The sequence below is a fragment of the Stegodyphus dumicola genome, chromosome 6, assembly GCF_044657685.1.
Source record: "Stegodyphus dumicola isolate Sdum_Otavi_A_Nest chromosome 6, ASM4465768v1".
NCBI lineage: Eukaryota > Metazoa > Arthropoda > Arachnida > Araneae > Eresidae > Stegodyphus > Stegodyphus dumicola.
Genome location: NC_140773.1, coordinates 88,472,905 through 88,489,820, shown reverse-complemented (window position 1 = coordinate 88,489,820; position 16,916 = coordinate 88,472,905). Strand labels below are relative to the sequence as shown.

General features: G+C 30.9%; 1 protein-coding gene across 1 annotated transcript in view; it reads left to right on the top strand.

Moving 5' to 3' along the window:
- LOC118189760 (uncharacterized) overlaps window positions 1-16,916 on the top strand; it is an 82,536-nt gene that overhangs the window by 47,901 nt on the left and 17,719 nt on the right. Inside the window, exons 6-9 of the mRNA XM_085818649.1 lie at window positions 8,377-8,470; window positions 12,136-12,288; window positions 16,091-16,200; window positions 16,574-16,756. Coding sequence (XP_085674775.1) covers window positions 8,377-8,470; window positions 12,136-12,288; window positions 16,091-16,200; window positions 16,574-16,756 — 540 coding nt within the window. The remainder of the gene's footprint in view (window positions 1-8,376; window positions 8,471-12,135; window positions 12,289-16,090; window positions 16,201-16,573; window positions 16,757-16,916) is intronic.

The window sequence follows — 16,916 nt, the reverse complement described above, 5'->3', positions numbered from 1 at the left end:
TTTCTAGATTTTGTTGCTCGGTGTTTCACTAAATTCTAAAAATTATGCCACACCAAGTCTGTGACCGGACCTTACCATATGTATTTTATATTTCTTCTGAATATTTGTATTACTAAAGAAATAAAATTAGCAGCTTTTTCCATACATTCTAAATGCATTTTGTCTTTTAGAATAACAGAAATCTTTAATTCAATCCAAAAATTCTAAAATGAAAAGGAAACGTGGAAGAAAGAAACCGAATACATAAAGAGAAAGAAGATTATTCTTCAAAGATGTGTACAGTTACTGGGTTATGTAAATTAACGAACTAACTGAATATGTAAAGAGAAAGAAAATTATTCTTCAGAGATATGTAGTTATTATTATATAAATTATCCAGTTGTTAACAATTTCAGTCTTTACTATAATTTCCGATTTCTATTTCCTCACCAGAATGCAAATCACTGAGTTTTTACAAGAGTGTGTTTCTGGCCTCCACTTGCTCCCTATATCCTATCAGCTCTGATAATTTCCATTACCGCTGCTGATATTTGAGTTTATTATGATGATAGTTATTGAACTAGATTAAATTGAAATTAAATTGACCACTTGTCTTTGACCACTAGTCCATATTTTTAGTTTGAATTTGACTCTTCTTGCTTAATTACGCATCACCTGTTAGCATAAGAACATGCCTTTATGTTCTAAGGTCTTTTTAAATAAGAAGCTTATTTAAACCTCTGATTTATAGTTACTTTCAGACATAGCCATAATTTGTTTCATGTCTGTCAAGGGGGAGGTGGACTATTTTTTACCATATCAAGTAAACCCTCATAGGTAGTACATTGTGGAGAGGTTGACAGTTAGGAGATAAAACAGGCAGAAACTAATGAGAACATTGTTTTGCGTATTGAGGCAAATTTCTAATTGTTATAAAAGATGCTTAAGGAGAAACCTCTAGACTGAGCAAATATGTGACAAAATGAAACATTAAAAGTAAAAAAGCTAACTGTTAGTAAAATGTAACTAAAATGTCCCTTATCTTCTTTCAAATATGTCCAGCTATTATAAGTGTAAAATATTTAATGCTACTTGATAAATTTCATAATATTTATTTTATTCTCAAACATATTAATAGTTATGTTTAATAATAATGCATCCTACCTACGAATCTCTTTTATTTTTAGGATGGCATTAAAAAGTGAAGTTCATGCATAGATATAATATTTTTAATTGAATTTATTCAGTTCCCATTTGCTCATAGGTCCTTCATTTTTTTCATTAATGGTCGTTAAAAGTCCTTAATTTCCATGTGCAGAAATGAAACGTGTACGAACCCAATTCTAAGGAACGAGATAAATGCTCATCTGTCAGTCTACTTCTGAAATAATTCTTTCTAAGGTTCATAGTTGAAAACACTTGTTCACATATATAAGATGAAGCAAATATAGCACTAATTTTCTGGGCGTGAGATATTAAATTTTGGAAACTTGATTTCGATAATGATTAATTAGTAAATCTTTCGATTTGGCATGTTTAGAAACAACTGCTTAAAATGGTTGATAGATTGCAACTCAATTAATTCAGGCTGCAAATCTGACCTCACTGCTTCACAATTTATATTGAAAAAAAAAAATGGTAAAAATATCCAATTCATTTTGAAATTTGTTTGAAATCTTGAAATCTGTGTTTGAACTCAAAATGCATTTTTTTTCAAGCCATCTTCATAATTATTAAGCTTTTCTTCATTTACTGAAGGTATTGAATTTAACCTTGGGAAATGAGACAAGTCGTTCTTATCTAGCTGCCCAGCAAACAGATTAAGTTTTAGTTTAAAAGCTTTGAGATGGAGCCCAGATATCGTCAATAAATTGATTTTACCATTGACATTCAAGTTGCTCATCTGACAAAGAAGATCTGTGAAATATGCAAAGTCTTAAAGCCATTCTGTATCTTCTAACATTTCACACTCCACAGAACACTTTCTCATGGAAGAACAACATAATGCCATCTTTCAACTGCCAAACTCGCTCGAAAACACATCCTGCACTAAGCCATCTTACTATCATGTTATACAGTACATTAGAGTATTCAGATTGCAAGAACTGAAGAAAATCTCGAAATTGCCTCTGAGTAAGCCCACGAGATCGAATAGTATTTACAAACTTCATGACTGCATCAAGCACAGGTTTCATATTCAATTGCAGATTTACACAGAGCATCTTTATGTTTAATGCAATGTAAAAAAACAACATTGTTCCCGGGATAGTTTTGATTAAAGAGTCCAAGAAATCCAAATTTTTTTCCTGTCCCAGTTTGTGTATTTTGTGCTCCATCGGTCGTCATATTACATATATTTGTTACATGCACTTTCAAAGTTGAAAACCCTTCCTGAATTTCACGAAAAATATCATATCCTGTTGTATTTACTTTTAAAGAAAGCATGCATGCCAGTTCCTCGGTAATTTCAAAGTTCTTATCAACACCTCTTATAAATAATACTAATTGAGCATTATCATTTATATCAGTGCTTTCATCCATAGCTATACAGCAAAATTTAAACTGACCAATCTTTGACTCTAATTGTGATGTCAAATTTTTATTGATGTCTTTGATTCTAGAAGTCGCTGTTTTTCGAGATAAGCTTACAGTCTCAAAATTATTTTTCTTGTCTGGACATAAAGCGTCACAAACTTGTAGAATGCATTGTTTAACAAACTCCCCATTACTGAGGGCTTTATTATTTTTAGCAATATTGTATGCTACAATGTAACTTGCATTTGTAGCTGCCTATTGGATACAGTTTACCTTCTTGAAAAATGGATTTGAAATGACGGGAAATGTTATATTCTTGAAGACTGCTACAGCTTCATTGCAGATGAGACAAACTGGTTTGTCGTTTACAATGGTAAAAAAATATTTCCAGGTCCTTCCATCAGTAAAAGCACTTCACTCTGAAGCAACTTTATGTTTTTTAGTAGCCATTGTGGTGTTGAAATATTTTACGAATAACCCAAACAAGCACTAGCTGTTTTAATAATTTCACCACTATTCACAATGATGCTATATGTCCGCAATCTTTCCATACACAATCAATAACATTAGAACATCCACCAAAAGAAAAAGCTGCTGGCTGGAGCCTAAAATGCTCAGTGTGCCACATATGAGGTCTAATTCACCTGTTTTGAAGTTCCATATAACTGCTCCCTGAGAAAAAGATAACGTTTGTTGGTGCCAATCTACAGCTATAACTAACAAAGAACTTCCGTTTTTAACACTTTACAGATTGAAAGCTATGTGTGCTTGCTATTTCTGTCGATTTATGTTTTGTAGAACAAAAATAAAGAAAGTAAAAACATCATCAGTCTTTTGAAAAAAAGGAAGAAAAACAATAATATTTAAACAAAGTAGAAATATAGATGAATATATAGTATATAAATATATATTTTAATTTGCCTCGGACCGACAAAGTAAAATTCTATCTGCAGGCTGGATATGACTTTCCGGCAGGCCACAGTTTGCCCATCCCTGCCATATAACACGCACCCTTTTCATTATGAAGAAACTTGAAAGATATGTATACATTGCTCTTAACTTTTGAAGTCGTTCAATTGAAGATATTTCCTATACTTTCGACAATTGTATACTGAATTGACAAACAATGAGGTTTGGTTTATTTAATTATGGCAAAGTGCACTAGAGCTATCTGCCTAAGGGGAGGGATGCTTTCGTGGAGGACTTTCTAAGGGAAACTGGCTCATGTACACATGGGGAAAACCACAAAAACGCCCATGCACCCAGCCTGTTCGCGGGATTCGAACCTCGATAAACAATAAGAGGATCGATATGTGTGTAGGGTAAATGCTTGAGGAAGTAAATTATTATGCAAATAGGGTAGGTTGTAATCAATGCAGGTGTGCTTGAGAATGTTGTTCTAGGGTTTTGGGGAAACGGGACATAAGTAATTAGCTTATGGGTAGACTAAGAATGCACTTTTGACATTAATTGCATTTGTGAAGTTAGAAGTCAGATATTTTCTCTTTCTGAAGTCATTTGAAGCAGTGATTTTGAAGTGAACATTGAAAGTAATGCTTTAGTAAATTAGCATTTGCATTACCTGAAATACAGTTGATTTAGTTTTCCTTTTAGTTAAAAATGTGACTCCTGCCCAACTGGACAAACACAGTGCTGGTTTCAAATGCATTCAATTTATATAAAAAAGGGGGGGGGGGTCGTGCTGCAGCAAGGATGCCTGTGCTTGGTAGCATACATGAGTGAAAGAAAAATGAAAACACAGTAATTAATATGCTTTATGTAAAGGGCATTATCTGATAATTTAAATTTTTAAGTTCATAAAGTGTCATTCTTTTAGATAAACAGCATTTGGGTATAGTAGAAATCTAATTTCTGTATGCTCTTCTTTTCCTTATTTTTAAATGTATCATTTTTATATCTGGCATATAATGTTCACCCATAAATTTCAATCTTATTTTTTGTCTTAAAACTGTGTGTTATATGTTGGAATATATAGCATATTTTAATATTCATAAGCATAATCAAATTTTTGTTTCATGAATTTCATAATGCTTTTTTAAATTTTAGGTAGAATACTGGATGATTGCAAAAGTTCATGCCAGATTTTCATAGATACTGATTGTTTGTTTTATAACCATAGTATTAACTAACAGTTATTTAAATGTGTCATGAGTCAATATAACCATAAAAAAGGATTTATTTAAATCCATTTCTTTCCAGAGTTAATATTCAAAATGGCAAATTAAGTTACATTTTCTTCATGTTATGTTACATAAGTTTAGAAAAAGAGCGAATGTTAGAACTACAACAAAAAATGTTCAAGACCTTTATTTGGATCGTGCTCTTGCTCTCAGGATAGTTAAAAAGTGGTTTAGTTGATTTTAAAATAGTGACTTCAATCTAAATGATAAACTTTACTTTGGGCAACCTTCTTTTAGCATTAATAAGGACTTTATCCATTATTTAATGAATAATAATTCAGAGATTACCAAGAGATAAAATGTTGATAATTTGAGTGCATTTTGCCATTTAAAGCAACATGAATACACCTCAAAACTCGATATATGGGCTCTGCACTTTTTGACAGAACAGGACAAACTGAACTCTATGTTTCCACAGCCATTTCTCCCCTCACCTATCAAAAAAATGAACTTAAGTCGGTAATGGATAAAGTCATGGATAAAGTTGTAATAGGAGATGAAAAATGGATTGTGTATAACATAGTATGAAAAAGAAGCTGGAAGCATGGAAGTGAAAGATTAGAATCTTTGGCAAACACTAAACTGCATCGAATGAAAGTGTTGTTATGTGTGTGATGAGATTGCAGAGGAATAATATTTTATGAGCTTCTTTTACATAGCCAAGCAATAATTGTGTAGAGGTATTATGAGCAGCTCACCCAACCCAACTCAACGCTGAAATCCAAGCAAAATTTCCAAATTTGGTTAGTTGAAAGGGCATCCTCTTTCATCATGATAACACTAAACCACATGCCATTCAATGGACACTGCAAAAATTTAGAAAGTTTAATATAGTTGATCCTCCAGTACCTATCATATTCCTCTGACCTTGTCCTTTGGACTTTCATTTGTTTCATTTTCTGCAGTATAATTTGAATGTATATAAAAAAAAAAAAGTTCTATGGAAGAAGTCGGAAACTGTTGTATGATTTTTTTAAAAAATCATTATATTTAAAAATAAGGTCTAAAAAATACAAGGAAGGTATTTTTTAGACCTTATTTTTAGGAATTATCTTTTAACATCATTTATGTAATTTAACATAAGCAGTTTCAATTGGTTAAGACTGAAGAGCATTTTAATGACATTTTGAAATACTTAGCTTAAGTTTATCTAGATTTTATTTTAAAATATAGTATTTGTTGATCTTCAAAAGTCTAAAAGTATTTTTAAAAGAGGTTCTATATTAGTGAATTGTAGCAGTATTCATCTCATTTTATTTATGTAGTTGAGGACTGGAATCAGCGATTTTGTAATCCAGTAAACCTTCTACATATTAGCCTATATATTATATTATATTCAATATCTGTTAATTTTAAAAGAGAAACCATACAATTTCTCGAAAGAAAGAAGTCAAAAACTTGTAAAATGATGGAAGACAGTTATAGAAAATGATGGAGAGTGTATGATTGATTGATAAATACTCTTTTTAATGAAAATGTGTTGTATTTAAATTGGTTTAAAATCAAGCATGGACTTTTGCAGTTGCTCAGTATTTGATATAGATTTCATAGTGTAATAAAACTTCTGATGGTGATCACACCAAGAAGAGTAATATTCCTTTGTCTAGGGAATGTACATTAATAAAAAGGATTTCCTCAAATAAAGAGACTTTAATGCTAATAAAGTTATTTTTAAAAGAACTACATATATGCATGTTTTACACTGAATATGTTTTCACTTTTTCTCTTTAATGGAAATTTTAATTCTAATACTAAGATTTTGTCTAATATATGCATTTTTCTGAATGGATGTGTCAAAATGTTTGTATATATGGAGGAAATACTCGTATGATTTTTTAAAAAAAATATTTTTTTCACAGATTTGTTTTCATGCTGGCCTTTAAATTTTATTTATGTCTGTTTCACAGTAGGATTAATGTAAATAATTCTAGTTTTTTGCTTGAAGTTGTTTTATATTACTTTTGAGTATATTTTTAAAAAAGAACTAAATTTGGATGATTGTTCTTAAATTAATTTTTTTTAAGTGAGGTGGAAACATTCATGATATTGAAATAGGCTATATCAATATGCATATTTGTTTTTAATGCTCTTTATGATAAAATAAGTTCATGCTGTATTAAGTTTTCATTAGGTACACACTTAAAAAAATATTTAATGTGAATGAAAAAAAGATGAAGGTATTTTTTAGACCTTATTTTTAGGAATTATCTTTTAACATCATTTATGTAATTTAACATAAGCAGTTTCAATTGGTTAAGACTGAAGAGCATTTTAATGACATTTTGAAATACTTAGCTTAAGTTTATCTAGATTTTATTTTAAAATATAGTATTTGTTGATCTTCAAAAGTCTAAAAGCATTTTCAAAAGAGGTTCTATATTAGTGAATTGTAGCAGTATTCATCTCATTTTATTTATGTAGTTGAGGACTGGAATCAATGATTTTGTAATCCAGTAAACCTTCTACATATTAGCCTATATATTATATTATATTCAATATCTTAATTTTTAAAGAGTTTTTTAATTAATTTTTAGGTATTCTAGATTATGTTTTAAATCCTACTTGCATATTTTTTTAGGTGTAGGAGAAATAGGAAAAGCTAAAAACAAGCATAGTTTTATACACTGTATTAGCAGTTTGGAAAATATTAATGAATTACGTGTATGGAACTTCCATTTTATTTTTCAGGTGTGACTAAGTAGACAAAATTTAAATCTTCTAGTACTACATTTCTTATGCTTAAAACATTCTCATTTCTGATTTTTATTTAGTAAATTCTGTCATATGCCCATTTGTTTAATATTTAAAGTAGGTGGGATGCTAAAACTACTGTAGAACACTTGTTCAGTGAAGGGAAGGGAATGTCGGGCTACATCAAATACATAAAACTTTCCTTTAAATCAAGTGCTAAATTATCTCACAATTTTTGTTCAAGTTCAAATGCAGTTCGTTGAGGTCTTGAACTTTCTGCATGGAAATTTTTGACTAAATATTTCATATATGTCGGTATACTGGGGGGGGGAAAAAGTTCATTTAAAATTTTCAAGTTACTGTAGACCCAAAAGATGATAGAAATCTTTTATTGAAATCTGATTTTGTGTAGTAATGTATGTAGTGGGGGAGTTGAAGATGCTAAATAACATTTCCAACATTGTTTTCCACACCACAGAACATTTAGTAAAGATAATCAGAAAAGGGACAGATTAGATTAAATACAAGTGCCGTTTGATACAAACTGGATTCTGTATAGCTTTTACCAGTCTTATCACATAACCGATTAGTGCCTACTCGCACTTGCTGATGTATTAAAGAGATTAAAGAGTCAATTTACCACCTTCGCGTGGAAAACTACAGTTCCTTATTCTACACATTCACGTGCAAACAGACATCTCACCACCTTCGCGTGGGATAGCAGAAGAAAGTCTCTGTCATACTCCTCTTTCACCTCGCTGCTGGTGCATCGGTGAAGCCCTCTGGTGGTTGTGTCACACTTATGGATACTACATGTATATTTATAAATGTGCAGTATATGTCAGTTTATGTTATGAAAAATATATTGTAATGAGTGATTTAAAAAAGTAAAATGACTTCTAAGAAAATATTCTTATGAGTTGGTTTCTTTCTAACGTTGCATACAAATTTTTAATGTTATTATGTATAGGAAATCGATGTATAACTGGAGAAGGACTGAGTCAAGATGGTTTGGTTGTAAATGATTCACATGCTGAAGTTATAACAAGGAGGGGTTTTCTGAGGTATGATTTTTCTGTATTTAAAAAAAAGTGAGATAGAAATTAAAAAGGTATACATTTTGAAATGTAACTATATATAAAAAAAAGACAACCAGTTGCCATGTGTAAGCTATATAGTGTATATTATTTATTGCATATGAAAGCTATATATGTTTTATAGTCAGATAAGTCAGTAAATTGTTAGTATTGCATGTGCAGTTATATTAAACTGCAATTAAATTATTTGCTGTAAGTGTAGTCAATAAAAATAATGAAATTGATAAATTAATTTTCATATGTACTGTTAATTTTTCATGTTGATAAAATAAGGAGATTTTCATAATCTTAATGAAAATGAGTGTCTTGTTTTGCATGGAAATAATAAATGTTATATTTTATTGTAATTGATACTGTCTATGCAGATAAAGCACACCTGACATATTAATTTTTATGTATTTTTGAAACTTCTGATGGATTCTATTTTTTTCATTTTATGGCTAATTTTTAAATTGGTATTTCTGAAAAATTTAAATGTTTGTCAAAATTTTATGGATGCCAAGTTATTATGGCAGGAAATTTAAGAGTACTTATATATAAACTATTACTGAAAACTTCAGTGGGTTCCAAAGCAATTTTGGGATCTTAATACAGTCAAAAGTCGTTAAGCCGGACACCCATAATACAGAATGATCTATAATCCGGATCTCAAAGTTACAAACTTTCTGCGCATAGGCATTTACGCATGCGCATAATAAGTTTACACAGACTCGTTTAATGTATAACGGATGGTATAAGCTAAGCTAAAATTATCTAATTATCTATTTCAGTTAATGTTGCAGATTGCGTTGTTCCTTAATCTTCTAATTGAATCTGGCTTATTATTTTTTGCAGACTGCTAGAGCAATTTTATAAAAGTAAGCTTGAACTTTCGATTATGTCAAATAGAATTTCCAATGCTGGAGCTTACAAAGTGAAAGTATGTTTCGATGTCCATCAAACAAAAAGTGGAATTGCTGCAAAAAATGGATAATGGATCCTTTGTTTCTCTAACCATTCAAAAATCTGTTTATCAATTTCACGCTGCTCTGCTGAGGGGGGGGGGGAACTTCGAGGCGTGGCGCGCTATGAACTGAAAGTTGATCTGTTAGCACTATCCTTATCTTCAGAGCAGATGTTTTTATTTTATTCAGCTTATAATTCCTTACTAAGTGTAGTATTTCATCTCCATGTATTCCGTCTTTGATATGATTTAAATCAAATTCCTCATCATTATAAATATCATGAGTACACATCAAATAGTTTTCTGGTTGAAATTTTCTAATTTCGACTATGCATAATGTATGCTTTATGCATGCGCGTGTTGAAAGAAATGTTTAATAAAGTAAACAAATAAATATAAAGCTTTTTTTTTTTTTTTTTTTTTAAATTTTGATACCCTTTAGATCATTATTGCTCTTTATTTCATAAATTACGGTTGCATATTTTTAATTTTATAATTTCTGCATGCCATGTTACCAGATTTAAACTGATGATCTATAATCCGGAAAAATCGATAATCCGGAATCGCCAAAGTCCCGATGAGTCCAGATTAAAGACTTTTGACTGTACTATAGACTTTCAGTTGATGATGTAGAGATTTTGGTTAATGTGAACATGATTCAAACTTATTTTCTACTTTCATTATATCAGCTTGTTTCAATGTTATAATTTCCTCATATGCATTATTTAGTGATGTTACTCCTATATTAGAAAACTATACAATATTCTGAACTGTTAGTCTGCAGTTCTGGAAAAGCAGATAGCTTCTATTATATTATTTTGCGAACTCTAGAGACCCATTAAGAAGACAACATATAGAAGTTGATGAAACAGAACTGAGCAGGTTAATTTTTTGATGGTAATCAACAAGCTCAGCTTGCATCCCAGTTACGCACTGTAATAGGCCAAATGAACACACTATGATTACACATTTATGACTGACAGATATCATAGGTATTTGGGGAAGAAATAACTGCTTAATTTTGCCACTGCTGAAGGTTTAAAATAAACAGTAAAGACCTAAGCTTATATTCAGAAGTCTGTTTGGTACTTTTCCGTTTCGCCTGTGCAAATCTCGCCAAGTAGATTTTATTGGTGCAACACACAGTATAGACATAAAAAATGTTAACAAATGTTTAGTTCTAAGAAAATTTTATTTTGGAGGCATAAACATTTTAATATCATTTAAAATTTTGTGAAAAGACAATAAATAAAGATGATAAATTTGTAAAAAGACATTAATTTAAGAATTTACTGTGCTTTCATGGTACGACATCCTGGTTTGCCGTTTCATATCCTGTGACCTCAAGTGATCTCATCTCATGTAAACTACACAACAAAAATCTAATTCTCTACATTACTTTCAAGTTAAATCTTAATTTGGAATACAAGTTTAAATGCAAGAATTATTTCAATTCATAAGTGTAGCTTATTCAGAAATTATGTAAATTCGCAGTGCTTTACTTTGCTAGTGCATTCGCATTAGAATTGATGAATTTAACCCTTGACTTTGCATTTTCTAAATTTTTGGCTTCGGGTGAGCAGTGTGATTACATCCTAATTGACTTATTTACCGCGAATGTCCTTAGGGCATAAAATTGAACTATCTGGTAAAAATTCTATGTAATTGTATGCCAGTATCGAAAGAAACAATCTGATAAGAAATGGCTGCGATTTGTTTTGAAAATGAGGTGTAAAAGGTTAGTGACGAGGATTCCTTTTGGCACTATTTTTGGTGTCTTTATCGGTTGCGCTGGCAAAATGGAAAAGTACCGTCTGTTTTATTTCAAAACCTGTAATTGGATATCTCCAGAAAAGTGCAGAATGCTTTAATGCATTTCTTGAGCAATATGTACTTATGATTATGCATACATGGATATCAAGTAAAGTAATTAGTGTGTACATGTGATGTATTGTTACAATTTAGGAAATTTTCCATACACATTTTAGAAAAATTATGTAAAAATTACATTAAATATTAATTTCTATCAAAGGCAGCTGAAATTAATATTAAGTTGTGTGTATATTGATAAATGAACATCATAAAATACTAAGCAGCTAATTTTTTACTTCACTTCTGATGCCTGCAATTTGTAAATTATACTTAGTTTAGTATTAATAATTGCTTATTCATTTCCTCTCTTTTATGCTGTACATTTGAAGTTTAAGTATGTAAAAGTTGAATACTTTTCAACAGATGAAAATGTCTAGTTATTAAATTTACTGAAATGTGAAGTTATTATAAATTTAAGTTCTTATGAAATAAAACTTCATTCAAGGGGGAAGGCACTGTTCCCATCATCAAAGAAAGTATTGTGATAACATCAGATGCATAATTCTGTTCTCTTGAAGTTTTAAAATTTAAGTGGCCACCACATAATCCCAAGGGATTTTTATTACTTCTCTCTGTATGAAAATCGTGGTGGTTGCAGCTTTTGGAATGGTGTCAGAATAGCACTGACAGTTGTAATACATTGTCTGTAACTCTCCATTTTCAAAATAAGCATAAAGGAAGAAAGTTGCCATGCCCTTAGTTGCATAATAAAAAATGCTGTAGTGATCTCGGTTGTGGTAGCCATGGTGTTTTGTTTTTCATTATGAGTTATTTCTTGTGTTATTTAGAATTCTCATTTACATTTTATAATGTTTAGGTTCTTGTATAAACAATTGAAAACTTATGAAGCTGGCAAAGAACATTCCATATTTGAACCTACAGATGATGGCAAACTTCAAATGAAATCAGATGTCACATTCCATTTATACATTTCAACTGCCCCTTGTGGTGATGGAGCTCTATTTACGCAGTAAGTTTGGAAGCTCTTGTTTAGGATTCTTATAATAGTGGTTATTTCTTTGATAGTTCAGTCACTGAATTGTTGAACTGTATGTTTCATATTCTGATAGTGAAATCTTCAAATGAATATTGTAAAATATTCAAGAAGGCAGTTACGATGAGTACCAACATTAAATCAAATTCAGATATTTATGACAAGAAAGTTAGTAAAAAATTTCTATTTTCTTTAAGTATTGTAAATAATCTTAACAATATAACAAAATTAAAAATTACAATATTAATTCAGTTTTCTGTATAATTTTTAAACATAAAAATACTTGTATGATACATAATATCTGTATAATTTTTAAACGTAAAAATTATCATATAGGTTGCTTATGTAGTTAGCCAGCAAAGCATGTTTTGTGAAATGGAAAGTGGCGTAAATGGATGGTCTTTCAATATCAAGCAAGATAAATGTGCTGTTTTCCTCATTTTAAATAATTTTCTTATCATCACTGTCATACTTATTTAAAATTTAATAAAAGAAGTTATGTTGAGCTTTTTATCTTGTTTTAATAACAGATTTCTGTATTTGCTTTTAATTTTTTAACTTCTGGTATTTTTCAGGTTTTATGAAACATATGCATATACATGAAAGAATATTAATAGTAACTTAACCGAGTTGAGATATTTTTTTATTTGTATTGAATTGTATTTTTATTTCAATAAGAACCGTTGCTCAGTTTTATTTTGATATTATAGGAATTAGCTGTACTAAAAGTGTGTGATTTTTTTTTTTTTATAAATAAGTTTCTTTTGATTTAAACTCTAATGGTGATCTTTCTTGGTTGTATGAAATGACTTCTGTAGTGGTATTTAGTTGAAAATTTCTTTTGATTTAAACTCTAATGGTAATCTTTCTTGGTAGTATGAAATGATTTCTGTAGTGGTAATTATGTGAAAATTGCATTAAATATTAATTACTATCAAAGGCAGCTGAAATTAAGTTACGTCTATATTGAACATCAACCCTCGTATAACAGGGTAGATAGGTTCCTAGAAAATGCCGTGTTGTGTGAAACCGTGTTGTATGATACCCAGTGTCAGTATAAAACCCAGGGGGGGGGGTTACGTTCCGAAAACTTATTCAAAACAAATATATTTTTTTTTTAAGTTCTACATAAACAACTTAATTTTTATTTAGCATATATATGTATGCACAACACGAAAAAAAAAAAATATCACATATTTTAATTTAATGCAACTTTAAAAATTTCTTCGCTGTCAGTGCTCAGTATAATCAACCGAGGACACTTTTGTGGTGGAATGAGATCGCTTTCACTTTCAGAATTTCTTTCTTCATTTAAAGTTCGCATTTCCTTCTCTCTTTAAAAAATTTGTACTTTTACTTTGCTTACTGGTTCTTAGCAGGTCAATGTAAATTTCTCGATATGGAGCTAGACAGTTTTGCTGCTTCCTTTTGAATTTTCGGCCTATTTCAGCGGAAGAGTCTGCAGTGAAGAAAAATTATTCGAAATTTTCAGCTAAGCTTAGACCTTTTTTAAACTTTTTAAAAGCTAAATTATTAACTGCACAATATTCATCAGTGCTAGTATCCTCAGAATCAATTTGATTTATGGCTTCGAATGCCATTTCAATCAAATCTGCTTCATCAATTTCTTCTTCCACTAATAAATCTTGAACGTCCTCAATAGCCATGCCGATGAAAACCTTCGCCTCATTGATTTAGCAAGTTTTAATAAGCTACCAGTTTCATTTTCTGACGATTCAGGCACGTTTTCTATTTCAGCTGAAGAGAACCATATCTTCTTCTAACATGCATTTAACTTTGATGCTTTCAGTTCTTTCAGAGACAAAGATACAATGTCGATACAGTGCTGTCTTGTATGTCTTCCAAGCTTCCATGACATTGATTTTGGATTAGTTACTGTAATGCTATTCTTATGCAATATGTTTTAAAGGTATAAATAATACCTTGATCCAATGGTTGGAGTAACAAAGTAGTGTTAGGTGGTAGGAACAGTATTTTGACATTGGGATTATTCAAATCTTGTGGGTGACATGGAGCATTATCTAATAGTAATAGCACCTTGAAGTTCAAATTTTTCTGCCTTAAATAACATTCAGCGTCTGGCACAAAACAATTTAAAAGCCAATCTTTAGTTTCATAAGCAACATCCTAGCAGCTTCATAATCAGCCGATGCAGATTCTTCCTGAATTCTTATGCTATGAATTGCAAGACCCTTTTTGAAATTTTTGAAACAACTTTTACAGGCCAGAAAGTCTGGGTTGACAGAGAATTCTCCATGTTCTTAAAGGTGCTTTAAAATTGTAAGTGCTTTTTGTTTACTGACATTAACATCCAATGGAATTATTTTTTTTTTTTGACAGCTATCATCAATCCAAATGCTGAGTGGCTTTTCCATCTTCTGAGTTATTGTCGCCTGGTGGCGAACTGCACGTTTTGCGGATGTCGAAGATCCTGCAGCAACTGCACTTCTTACTTCGTTTTCATTTCTCCTAATAGTTCGGGCTGTTGTTTCATTCAAATTAAAACTTTTTCCCATGCAAGATGCCTTTCTACCTTTTAAAAGACGTCCAAAATTTGTATCTTTACTTCTAAAGAAATGAATTTCCTCTTAAACACTTTTTTTTTTTTTTTTTTTTTTTTGTGTGTGTGTGTGTGTGTCTTTATCGGGCATGTTTTGGGACTGAAATTTAATGTCTTAAAGATGAAAATGTTTTAACACACCATGGCTAGATGCAGTCTGCTGACCAGCAGCGAGAGACACTTTTTTTTTTCGAATTTTGGAAGCCGAACGTGCAGGTTGTGCATTTTCAAGTACTTCATGTTGTTCACCTTCTGTGATAGTGAGGTTTCTTCATTGTTATCTAGTGATTGTGCTCTGAGGCTGGGTATTGTTTTTATTGCGCTTCTGTGCTTTGAAGGTCATCGAAGGAAAGAATTTTCCTCCTGTACTGGTTAAGAAGTCAACGGTCACTCTCCACCATGGGGTTCATCTCCCTGAGGACATTTTTGCTTTTAGATTGCTTGGACAATTTTCTTATCTTTTTAGAGAGAAACTGTGTTATAAGAAAACCTTGTTGTAGGAGGGTTCATGCAATTTATGAATTGTGTTATAGTGAAACCATGTTACAGGATGACGTGTTGTAGGAGGGCTACCTGTATTTGCAAAATAAACCGTAATTATTTGAATTCAAAGAAGCTGTAATAGGCTGTTGAATATTAATTTTGATCAAATAGAATTTATTCATTATAATTAATAAGAACGTGGCTTTGTTTTACAATTTTATTATAATTTTCAGAAGTGTTATGTAATGCCATTTGATATATTTAAAGGGTAAATTTTAAAGTAATTATGGTTTGTTTGCAATGATAGTGTTGTTACTGAAATCCAGTTAATTCAAGAATAAATGGCTATTTGTTGTTTGTAAAGGAAGCTCCTCTTCTCTTTCTTATCTCTTCTGTTTTGTATGGAATAATTCTGAATGTTTTATATGGAATAATTCTGAAGAAGCAATATCATATTTTAATTACTTTTTTATTGTGTTTCTTTTGTTTACATTTCAAGTGTGCAGTCTGTTTTACATTCCAGATTTGGCTGGTAGCAATTTTTTTAGCAGGTTTTAAAAATGAAAAAGAGCAAGCTTAAACCTATAAGCTTGTACTGACCATTACTGTATTAAAGAACCACATAGTCTAAAATTGTATGAGCTATTTGACTACTTTCCTTTTATAGCATTTTTGCCATTGTATAATGAATGTTATGTTTCACTATGATTTCAGTAATCTAAAACCTGGCGAAAAAGTAGAGCCTCCTGATGATAATGATAGCCAGCATCATCCGGTATTCACCAAAAGCCTGCAAGGACTGCTGCGATCTAAAATGGAAGCAGGTGTGATTTACTGTTCTTTGTATCATTTCTTTTTAAACATAAAATCTTAAACTTTTGTTGTGTAAACAAAAGTATTGCTTGAAAAGTTTTGTTGAGTATTTACATTAATTTGAAAAGTTTAACCCATTTTTAGTCTTGAGTGCTTAATGTTTGAAATGTGAAATGAATTTATTATATTTTTTATTCAAATAATAATAGAAAATTTGTGTATGTGCACTAATATTGCTAGTAATATTTAGATTTGATTTAAAATGTTCAGTAAAATGTACCTTTCTAAATTAGTTTCTCTTAGTATTTTACTGAGTATAATTATTGAATCTTAAATTATAAAGATTAGCGAAAATTAAAATAATAACTGTACTTTTGTTTTTAGGTGAAGGAACCATTCCGATTGACACAGAGTACAGGTTTCAGAGCTGGGATGCAATTCTCAGAGGAGAGAAACTTCGTACCATGTCTTGCAGTGATAAAATTGCACGTTGGAATGTCTTAGGGCTTCAAGGTGCACTTTTGAGCCATATCATGAAGCCTGTGTACTTGAGCTCAGTTACTCTTGGTATGATATAATTAATTTTCTTAATTTACATGTATTGGAATTTCAGTAGTGACAGTACTGCTCTCGCTCTCTCTCTGTCTCTATATATATACACCAAGATATAAACTAGTGCTCCTTATTTTTACCATACTTTGATGCCTAACCTCAGTATTACAGTACT